The sequence below is a fragment of the Gossypium arboreum genome, chromosome 11, assembly GCF_025698485.1.
Source record: "Gossypium arboreum isolate Shixiya-1 chromosome 11, ASM2569848v2, whole genome shotgun sequence".
Classification (NCBI taxonomy): Eukaryota; Viridiplantae; Streptophyta; class Magnoliopsida; order Malvales; family Malvaceae; genus Gossypium; species Gossypium arboreum.
This window is the reverse complement of record NC_069080.1, coordinates 10,338,310-10,349,873: the sequence shown is the minus strand read 5'-3', so window position 1 is coordinate 10,349,873 and position 11,564 is coordinate 10,338,310. Positions and strand designations below refer to the sequence as shown.

General features: G+C 37.6%; 1 protein-coding gene and 1 long non-coding RNA gene across 3 annotated transcripts; both read right to left on the bottom strand.

Moving 5' to 3' along the window:
* Positions 1 to 6,504: 6,504 nt before the first annotated feature.
* LOC108473000 (uncharacterized) lies at positions 6,505 to 8,139 on the bottom strand. 2 transcript variants are annotated; one of them, XR_008274595.1, is made up of 3 exons: positions 7,590 to 8,093; positions 7,131 to 7,498; positions 6,505 to 7,001 (listed from the first exon to the last, which is right to left on the bottom strand). It is a non-coding gene; the product is annotated as an uncharacterized LOC108473000 (long non-coding RNA). The 2 variants fall into 2 exon arrangements; XR_001869626.2 differs by having other exon boundaries at positions 7,131 to 8,139.
* Positions 8,140 to 9,049: 910 nt separating this feature from the next.
* On the bottom strand, positions 9,050 to 11,289 carry LOC108473992 (pyruvate dehydrogenase E1 component subunit alpha-3, chloroplastic). Its single transcript, XM_017775836.2, has 3 exons — positions 10,834 to 11,289; positions 9,961 to 10,741; positions 9,050 to 9,523 (listed from the first exon to the last, which is right to left on the bottom strand). The coding sequence occupies exons 1-3, from the start codon at positions 11,071 to 11,073 to the stop codon at positions 9,246 to 9,248; spliced, it is 1,299 nt and encodes a 432-aa protein (XP_017631325.1). The 5' UTR covers positions 11,074 to 11,289; the 3' UTR covers positions 9,050 to 9,245.
* Between the last annotated feature and the right edge of the window lie 275 nt (positions 11,290 to 11,564).

The window sequence follows — 11,564 nt, the reverse complement described above, 5'->3', positions numbered from 1 at the left end:
TTTGAAACAAATTAAATGAATTCATTTTTTTAATTGCGATTTGCAACAAATGGGTTCTTTGATTAATAATAATCACATATCAAGAACTATTAATGAGATGGTAATAAAATTTTTATTTGATACTCATGTTATTTGCGGAATTAAATTATATTGTATTAATTATTTTGCTAATTTAATAATGTCAGGACTCGTACCGCGTATTGAGGGGTCGTGTTAATAGTGTAGGGTTTTTGCCAGATGAACGCTTAATACCATACTTGGAATTAGCCGGGTTCAGATCAGCGGCATTGATCCGGACTTTTGATCTGCGATACGACTTGATTTTCGCTTTAGTCGAGCAATGGCGTCCAGAGACCCACACATTTCATTTGCTATGCGGGGAGTGTACCATCACTCTAAAGGATGTTGCACTAAAGCTCGGGCTTTCAATCGACAGAAATGTTGTCACGGGCGTAAGTTTGATCTCTAGGTCGGCTACCATTTGCTATGAATTACTTGGACGCACGCTAAGTGAGGGGAAATTTACCAGTTTGAGGTTTTCATGGCTAAAGGCCAATTTTGAGCATTTGCCGAGTACTGCCAATGAATGGGAGGTGATGCAGGCCGTTCGAGCTTACATTATGCACCTTATAGGGGTGTACTCATGCCGGATGCGAACGACAGTATGGTCCACTTGATGTACTTACTCCTATTATCCAGTTTGCATAACACCCGTTCATACAGTTGGGGGTCCGCAGTGTTAGCCATACTATATCGCGAACTTTTTCGGACGACAGATCCTTCTGCGATGGACATAGGCGGATGCCTCATACTGCTGCAGTCGTGGGCACTTTACCAGATGTCATTCTTGGCATCCATTAGTCATCAATCATATATATTTCCACTCGTTAATAGGTGATGAATTTTTACTCGTTATAAGAATTAGTTGACTTTTTTTCAGATTATATCATTCTAACAATTTGTTTTCGTAGATGGAGCACTAATTCGGGTATTGAGAGATCATACACGGTTCTGATATACCGCCTGATAATTGAGAATCATGCTAGAGAAGGGGTAAGTTTTTCCAATATAAACTTAAATTTAATTATTTTATCTCACTCGACTCGCATTAATATAAAAATGTTATTAACTGTGCAGTTCGTTTGGATGCCGTATTCTGTTCTAAAAATTATAGCGATTATTCCCTCATCTGCCCACGTCCACTCAAACCTATGGTGCATTAGCGCACTTGTTATCAATTTTCATATAGTGGAGTGGTATCATGGCGATCGAGTACTCCGATAGTTCGGTTGCATACAGTATATCCCGACACTGCCTGTACAATTGGGGAATATCCATAGGATGAGCAGGAGGGAGCATAAGGAAATAATTAAGGAGAAGTGCATGAAGAATATATTACGATGTGGAACAACCGATTAGGGAGGGTACCTCAGATGGATCGTGCTTTGGATCTGCAGCCCTCGTTAGAGTACATACAGTGGTATTGTGAGATAGGGAAACCATTTTTGTTTGGTGGGCGGTCGATGGTAGTCCCTCCGTATACGACACGAATTGGGCAACCCTTTTCAGATTCGCATCATGGACCAGAGCCAGAGCCGGAACTACACTCTAGAGGTAGTTCTTATCATCCAGATTTGGGGGGCGATGACTATTTCCCAGGCTCGTCAGGCCACGGATATCATTTAGAGTTTGATATCTTCAGCCCATTACCACATCAATGCTCTAGGCATCCTGGGCTGTATTCACTTCAGTACTCCACTCCTTCCGACTCGTATCCACCGCCGTACTTTACTCATCCCGGCCCGTATCAATCGTTGTACTCTACTCCTTCCGGCTCAAGTTTATCGATAGCGTTTGAGACATATGATTTTTCATCTATGTTTCGCACACCCCCACATACGGATGAAGAGAATGTTGATCGCCGTAATCGCCCGCAACGTGAACGTCGAGCTCCACAAAAATATACCCCTAGAACGACACCATCAAACCATCAATTTTAGGGGGGTTTGTAATATAAATAACATCATATTTATGTAATGAATTTTTTAGCATTTTATTTATCAATTTAATTTTTTTTTGCAATTTAAATAGTTAACTTTGTATTTATGTAATGACTTTTTTTCCATTTTATTTATCAATTTTATGTTTTTTTATTTATTATTTAAATAAATAAACTTTATACTAATTATGTAAGTCAAATTAGATTAACTGCAACAAATTGTTGACAAATTTGTGACTCAATCCTTTTAACATGTAATGAACTACATCTCAATTTCTACCCGATTGCGACGATTGTCCAACATGGTAGTTTCAGACCGTGCATTTACTTCGATTATGACCGACTAATCTGCATACGCCACACAGCTTCCCTCGGATTTCTCCTTAATGTCTATTTCGTTATGGATTCTAGATAATTGCGGACGACCTTTCGGGTTCCTACGTAACCTTTTATCTGGGACAAGCTCGAAGGTCGTCGGAGGTACCTCCCAAGAAGATAGGTTAGGAAGCACGGGGAACTCATTCTCCCATACACGCAATGTGCGTTCGAAGGTGTACACTTTATCGATAAATTGTTCTACATTGAGTGAGACTTTAGCACAAGCTACCACAACATGTGCACATGGATAATGAAGTGTTTGAAACCTCCTGCAATCGCATCGTCTGTTTCGAAGATCAACTCCATAGGATCTAGATGGTATACCGGGTTGATGACCAGTAGTCTCAGTAACTCGAAACGTTTCATTACGTAATGAATATACTTCTACAGTCATTGACCTCGCTATCCGACGGTTTGCAGTAATTGCATCCCTGACATTTTCTACAAACACGTGTCCCGCCTCCATTTGGTTGACTTGTTGTTGACCCATTCTTGGCATCAAGGTAACCAACGTGTAGAATGTACCTGAGAAAACAGATGAAATTGGAAGCTATCGTGTTTTTAACAATACAGCGTTGATCCCCTCCACCAAGTTTGTAGTCATTTGACCATAACGAAAGCCCTCGTCAAAACTTTAAGCCCATTGCCACGGCTCCATAGTACCCAACCACTGTCGGAAAGATGTGCTTGTTTGACCCTCTATGTCACTCTCAAGTCGAGTCATTCTTTGGCGAAAAATGTGTGGCTCTAACTCGTGCGTTGCATATGTATTAAGAAAAGATAAGTTACAGCATTGCCCTAAAACATTAAAACTTATATTGAAAAGATAAGGTAATTCTTTACCCATTCTCACAACTTGTCTCTTCCAGTCTGCATTCTTATAATCTCGTTGGAAGTTAGCTGCGATATGCCGGATGCAATAAATGGATCTCCATGGCACACCAGAACCCCTAATGGCGGCAATTAATCCTTTTCCTCTATCGGAGATGATGCAAATATTATCGTTGCTAATAACATACCTCCGTAGGTTGGTAAGGAAGAATTTTCACGATTCCATGTTCTCCTTATCGACGATGGACAATGCTATCGGGAGCACGTTCCTGTTGCTGTCTTGAGCAACCGCAAGAAGTAGGATCTGTGTATATTTTCCATATAGCCAGGTCTCATCTACTTATACAAATGGCTTGCAGTAGGGAAATGCGCGCACACATGGATCAAACGTTCAGAACATCCGATGAAAAATTCTTTTTCCCGATTGTAATTGGTCATTCTGCCCGTAATAAGGTCGTGTCTGTAACTCAATGACAATCCCCGGCACGTACTCCCTCATAACGACTATCCATCCCTGTAACTTATTGTACGATGCATCGAAATCTCCGTACAATTGTTCCATTACCATTTGTTTAGCTATCTATGTCTTTCGGTATGATACTCGATACTGGAATCGTGCCTGCATTTCGGCAATTAGTATTGAAACTTTAATGGTAGGCATGTCTTTCACCATTGGCATGATGCATGTATAGATAGTTTTAGAATCAAGTTTTCGATGATCTTCTATCATACGTGTTGAAGTACATGTGTGAGGCCCAAAAAAATTTTGTATCTCCTACATATGCGACTTCTGGATAAATACAGCTCGTATCCGCTAATCGCAGCTTCCGCCGACCTCCAACACTTTCCAATATATAATATCGGTTTAGACGTTACAACTTTATAGTCTACCGATATATTCATACTATACCGCTTAATGGCAAAAATGCATTCTTCCTTACTGTATAGTCTCTGGCCCACGAACAACTCCTCAGGATCAGAATATACAGTCATCCAGTGAGCAGGTAGTATTTCAGGGTACTCCAGAAACTCGGCTACGTGTGCCGCATCCGGGTTTATCCGAGACATGTGTACCCCAAGATTATTGTGTATCACAATACGACGAATCTAGTTCCCAACTGAAGACGCATTAACGTTTCCATCATCATTCACACCTTCGTCGTCAATATCATCCGGGACCTCGTTTACGTCGGGATCACTCTCACTATCAACTTCGTGATAAGAAGGATCACTACTATGGTATACATCATCACCAACCACATCAGTCTCGGGTGCAGCATTAAGATCAATGTCGATCCCGTGTATAGTTGATTGACTATCAACGTACGATATCGGAACCACCATACACGGCTCTTGAGCTCCATCTTCTTCACCTAATGAAGTGGGATTTTCAATTGCCTCTATACCAGCTAACTCAGCAAATAACTGAATCGGTACATTTTGGTTGCTTTGAGTCCCACAATAAAGAGCGACCATTGTCTCCACGTCTTCATCGTCTACAAGTTCCATTTCAGTGAATTTTATGGGATCCGTCGAAACTGGAAACTTGTAGAAAAGTTTCAACATCCTTCTCCCACAACGTCTATAAATTTTTTCACTAATTTTTTCCTTCATATCATCAAACGAGATATTTTTATTAAATCTCATTGCTACTTGTTTGTGACATTCAAATATACATCCCACAGTTGTTAAAATTTCTCCATCGAAAAAAACACATACAAAAAACTGATTCTCCATCTTCAATACTAGATCTATTAAAAAAATTTCAAAATTTTCAAAACAGTTTTGAATAGCAAAAAAAATACATAAAATTTTTAATGCAAAAGTTTTCATTCATAAGCTAACAAAATTAATAACCTAACAAAATAGCTTTCAAATAATAAAATTACTAATAAAACTTTACATTCTATTTAAAAAAATATATACTAAAATACATTATCCTCCTCCTTGTTTTCTTCTCCTTTCTTATTTTTTTCTCCCTATCTTCTTATTTCCGTTCAACTTGCTATGCTAAATTTTTTGTATGTGTTCATTTGATTTCCGGGGGTATATATAGGGGAAAAGGTAAGCACGTGTGGGCCCTATCATTTGCGCCTCTGGGATAGGTACAACCATTTGCGCCTTTGAGATAGGCACAACCATTTGTGCCTTTCTCTCGCGCCTCTTAGGTAGGCGCAACCTGTATTCGTATTTTATACATGGGTCATACTGACTCGAAAATAAAAAAATAATATTTTATTTAAAAAAATTAATATAAAATAATGAATCGCGCCTGTCAGGTAGGCGCGAATGAAAAAAACACTCTATTTTTGTATATAATCGGGCTGACAACCTATTTTGATAAATAATTTTTTTTTAAAAAATTTATTTCAGTAAAAAAGCCTTAAAAATCAGAAGAACTTATATATTCTTAAAAAGTAAAGATATGAAAAAGCAAAGTGTTGAAATGACTATTCAATGATATTGAAAATAATATCTGGGTGTCCAAAATTCAGATTCAAAAGCATAAGCAAAGCAAATAACAAAGACAATGTCACCACAGAAACTGTAAACTAAATGAAATATTGTGCAAAGCTGATCCAGAGATAAGAAATAAAATCTTTATTTGAAGTTCAAGGTCTTTGAAATGAACATACCCAAGCAAGCAACAAGGTATCTTTCAAAGCAATACATTGCAAATGATTCATAGCAATCATGTAGTATCCAACAATCAACACTAACTGATGGATGCACCAATGATACAAACTATTAAAATAATCCTAAGTTAGTAAGACTGAAAATAACATATAATTACACCAGATGCATGGTGCAAAATTAACATGTTCCATGCTGTGCCAAAATTATACTCAAAACTTAAATAGTAACCTAAGTTGAACATAGGTCAATTTTTTAATGAACAAACGTATCCAACTAACAACCACACCTTTCAATATAGATTAACTTCATAGCTTTAAATAAGCATATTAGCAATATCAGATCAGACTGTTGAAAAGTCAAAAAAGAAGTCATAGGAGTCTAACAACAAAAATTCCCACTGTAAGCATCTTTAGAAGCAAAAGTTTCCAGCTTTGATCATAAAACATTTAGCTAGTGAATTCAGTCAAATGTGCATTTCATTATATCGCCAAAGGATCAGCCATCACCTAACGATCCATAAAATAGTGTAGCAATGAACGACAATTTCAAGCATTGTAAAAAATTTTAAGTTATAATGATTTTAGCCTTGCATTATTAGAGACTCTTATTTTAATCAAACAATATAGAAGAAATTTATGCAAAACACTAGGAATGTCACATTCTGAATCACATAAAATATGTATCTATATTAGATTCAAATGCTTCCATTCAACCAATACAAATAAACTCACCGATTCTACAGAATAACAAGGAACCATAAGAACAACTCTGATCAAGAACTTTTGCTCCTATCAATCCAAGAACACAGAATTTTTTTTTTTTAAAATGCAAAACCAAATAAGGAAAAAAAAATGAAAATTTCAATTAGAAGAAAAGAAAAACACAAAAAATTACCTCAGGATTCTTGTATGAAGAAAGGTGCTCGAAAATAAGAAACAATGAAAGGGAAATTGTTATGACTGAAAAAACTCCAACAACAAAAGTCGCCCAAACAGGAGGCGAATAGCCTAATAGATAATCTGTAATCTTCATCAGCTACTACACTTTCTCTCAATTTGATGACAATCAGCATAATTCATTAAAATAAAATACTAGAAATCAAAGAACGATCATCGCCTTAAACCAAGACCCAACGAAGAATTCATGGTAGATTTGCCTGAGAAAGAGAGGAAACGAAACAGAATATGTTGAGAAAAGAAGATATGCGATAGACTTTTACCTGGAAGAGAAGATGAAGAATGGAAGAAGGAAAATGAATGAAAAACGGAAGAGGGAGGAGACTTACCTGGATGAAGGAGGAACCGGAAAAGGTCCTTGACCAAACTGATTTGCAACCCAAGGGGAAGGGGAAGGGGAAGGGGAAATGGGAGAAGAAGGCGTCATTTTCCAGAAAATGTCTTACCGAATTCAAAAGAGTAAGACATTTTCCTTAAAAAAAACCTCCTTGTCCCGTGTTTTGTAAAATATTTTACCTTAGAAAATCATTTTCAGCCAACCAAACATCAGAAAAGCTTGAAAAGCTTTTACGGAAAAGCTTTTACAGGTTACCAAACGGAGCCATAATGTGTAAAAGACCTCAAAGTTGCAATGTACAGGTGTAGGTAGGTGTTTGGTCAGTCTCATAGTATGCGCATAGACTAAGGGAAGCGGCATCTTCAATTCAGGTGGATTAAGTGTGAGACAAATTGCAGCACGTTGTAGACAATGAATAAAAAGATTGCACAAGCTAAGAGGGAGAATTTACTTTTGCTTTTGCTATAATCATCATACATATGAACACAAAATCTTCGGCTAAGAACAGCAATGTCTTCTAAAGTGAGAAACCTCAGAATCAATGTCAGGAAGACCGCTGAACCCATCAACCATTCTCACCAACTCTTCTTCATTAGAAACCAAGCCAAGCCATTACTCTTCTTCGCAAAAGACTTGCATTGTATCCCCAATCACATTCAAGATCAAACCCTATACCCTTACAAACCTTTAAAAATAAAGTTGTTCAAGGGATTTTAAGGTGATTCTAGGATCACTTTCCATGTTTAAATCACAAGTAACCAATAAAATTGTCAAACCATGTATTTAGCTTTTGGGTTAATTTACTGTTTCGTACTTGAGTTTGATGCGCATGTGTTAAATATATTCACATTCAACCACATGATATCCTTCAATTTCCATACCAAATTGAACATTAAAATCAAACTCAAATTCAAATACCAAATAGCATAATATAAACCTTCAGCTTTCTTTGATTTATTTTTATTATTTAACTGATCATGTTATTATAATTACCATCATCTTATTATAGCCTTATCCCATTCAGCAGTTGAAAATTGGAAATTCAAATTGTCAGCATTGGTAAGCCAATAATTGTTGGATAAGTGGAGAGGCATAGACTGAACTAATTGTGTGGCTGATAATGAGCACAAGAAAGGGAGATGAAATTAAAAGGCGTTTTGGATGGGCATAGCAAAAGGCAATGCTGCAAATTTTGTGAACCGCCCATTTCATATCTTGGTGAATATTGACTCTCTTTTCTGTGTTCCGCCCATTTATCGTTTCGATGGAGTGAGTGAACTCAACCGAAGAATTAAAGTAAGGACTGCCAATTACTTAAACAAATGCCAAAATTCAAACATCAAGTGGTTGAAAGTAGCAATATCATCTCCTCTCCTAATTTGTATTGTAAAAAAATTACTTAAAACAATTGAACCTACTAATATAGAGGCCCAACTATAATTTGGGGGCATTGATGAAACGTGCATGACTGAGAATGACAATAAAAAAAATAAAGAGAGAGTCTCGCATACTTGCCAGCCTCCTAGGTTTAGGTGAACAACAAAAAAGCAAGCTTACTCAGCCACTTCCATTATTTGTAAATAATACTGATAAGGGTGCACAATTTGCCTCTATCACAAATGAAACAAAAACAAAACATGCTACCTCACCATATCCTTTTTAAACCTTTTGACATATGAAACCAATCCACTACATATGCATGTAAGGTTCTATCCACTACAATTCCTATTTCCTAGGCAACATGCTAGGGATGATTCTCTAAAGGGCACTGAAATAGCAGTCAAGTAATCTAGGAAGAGTTATGGGGCCTGCAAAGCAAATCTCAGTTTGTGGAAGGAACTTTTTAGGAAAAGCAGAGCATTTAAGTCATCTAACTATGAGCATGGCAGGAAATAGGCCGCATTTAAAGCATTTTTCCAAGTAACAAATGGAGATTAAATAAAGAAACCAGAATTTTAAATAGACAGATAACATAAGGAACGTATACTTGTTACACAAGAACCAATGAAACAAAAGAAACCGGAGATTGCTATCATGAACTAAATATATGAGATCAAGAAAGAACAAAATGTGTGCATAAATAGTTTGGTTACTGTCCTTTGAAAGCTTAGACATGAGCAGTGCCTTCAGTGAATTTTGGATCCTCACATCTATATCGACCATCTAGTCCGATTCCAAAACCTTTTGGATCGGCAAAGACATTTTCGAGCAGCTGACTCCGAGAAGGAACGGGGCTTTCATCCGCAAAATCAACAGCATCCTCTACCACTTCATCTATCTTCTTATCAATAGCCTTTAAATCTGCTTCACTGGCCAGACTGTTCTCAATGAGGTACTTCTTCAGGGCTGTGATGGGATCTCTTGCAGCATAGTAAGCTTTCTCAGCTGCCAAATAAGCAGCACGACATTGAATTAGATGACATTTCTGAACTCTTAAAGGTCCAAATTAAGAACAGAATTATGTAAAAAGTTCCTCAAGATCAGGGTTCAGTAGTAATTCACTTAGAAACTCAAAATTTCATCCCTAAGAATCTAAAATTTCATATCATTTATCTTCCGAAACATAACAAACCCATCTTTATGAAACATACAGAGTTTAATAAATAAAGTAATCACTTCAACTGTAAGACAATAATATTACAGGACCAGTAGAACACAATATGCATGCAGATGGTTCCTGCTTTTATCATTCAAAGCTGCAATGTAATAATGGCTCAATCAAAACAAACAGAATCATAAAGGGAAAATGGTGGCTTTCGAGAATTAGCAATTTAAATCATAATAAATATATACTGAGAAAAAAAAAGGATTCAAATGGCTACCAGGGTCACGAAGCTCGTCGGGGTCAGCCAATGAGTGTCCTCTAAACCTGTATGTCTCGCATTCGACCAATGTTGGACCCTCTCCTCTCCTAGCCCGACCAATTGCCTCCTTAGCCACTTCCCTCACCTTCAAAACATCCATTCCATCCACATGGATGCCAGGCATCCCAAAGGCAGGTCCTTTCTTATAAATCTGAGGATCAGACGTAGCCCTCAAATGAGACATCCCAATAGCCCACAAATTGTTCTCAACAACAAACACAATGGGCAACTTCCACAAGGCCGCCATATTCAAACACTCAAAGAACTGCCCATTGTTACAAGTTCCATCGCCGAAAAACGCCAAGGTAACATGATCACAATCCGCTTCTTTTAGAATCTCCCGCTTATATTTGGAGGTAAAAGCCGCCCCCGTGGCAACGGGAATTCCTTCACCAATAAAAGCAAACCCCCCTAGCAGATTGTGTTCCCTAGAGAACATATGCATTGACCCACCTTGGCCGCGGCAGCAGCCGGTGGTCTTACCGAAGAGCTCACTCATGACGGCGCGTGCGGGGACTCCTTTGCTCAAGGCGTGCACGTGATCACGGTATGTGCTTACGACAGAATCTTGCTGCTTTAAGAGCTTAATAAAACCAGTTGAAACAGCTTCTTGGCCGTTGTAAAGATGAACGAAACCAAACATTTTGCCCCTGTAATACATCTGAGCACACATATCTTCAAATGCTCTTCCCAGTATCATATCTTCGTATAATTCCAATCCTTCCTCTTTCGTAATTAGCTGAAACAAAAAAAAAAAAGATTTGTTAGGAAACGGATATAAGCAAGACTTAATTTGACTGCAACAGGGGGGAAAGAGAAAAAAGGGATTACGAGACTGGGGGTGGACTTGGATTTCTTTTGCTTAACAACATCGGAGACGGCAACGACGGTCCCAGATCGACGGTGGAGATTCAATTTGGAAGAAGAACTGAGGCGGAGTTTGCGGGTAGATCCGAGGAAAAGGGAGGTGGGTTTGGGGAAAACGAGGGGGTTGTCGTGAGATGTAAGGGAAGTGGGATTGAGAGAGAAAGGCTGCGTACTGATCTTGGCTGCACAAGAAGCGCTATTCATTTTGTTACTTTAGTTCTGAGTCCGACAGAGAGTGAGAGAGGAAGAGAAAGAAGGGGGAGGGAGAGCGATATAATCAAAGAGACAAGAAAGTGAGGAGAAGGCGGAAGAAACGAGGGTAATGTATGGGAGTAATCCACTTTACGAAATTTTTGATGTTGTGGAAAAGAAAGGAAAGCCACCAGTATTAACGACTTTTGGGGACTTCACGCTGGGCCTGTTTTTGGGCGCTTAAAAAGCTCTTATGCCATCCAAGTGCTTTTGGAAGAAAAATTATACACAACAAATTATTTTTTTGTTAGAATTTTTAATTTTTTAAAAGTGCTTTTAGTATTTAATTATTTTTTACTCTTTTAATAATATAATAATTTTTTGGTACTTAATTATAAATATGTTAAAATTATTAATTAAAAAATAATTTTAAAATACTAATTACAAATATTTAATATTTATATTTAAATATTTAAAATATACTTTATATATTCTAATTAAAT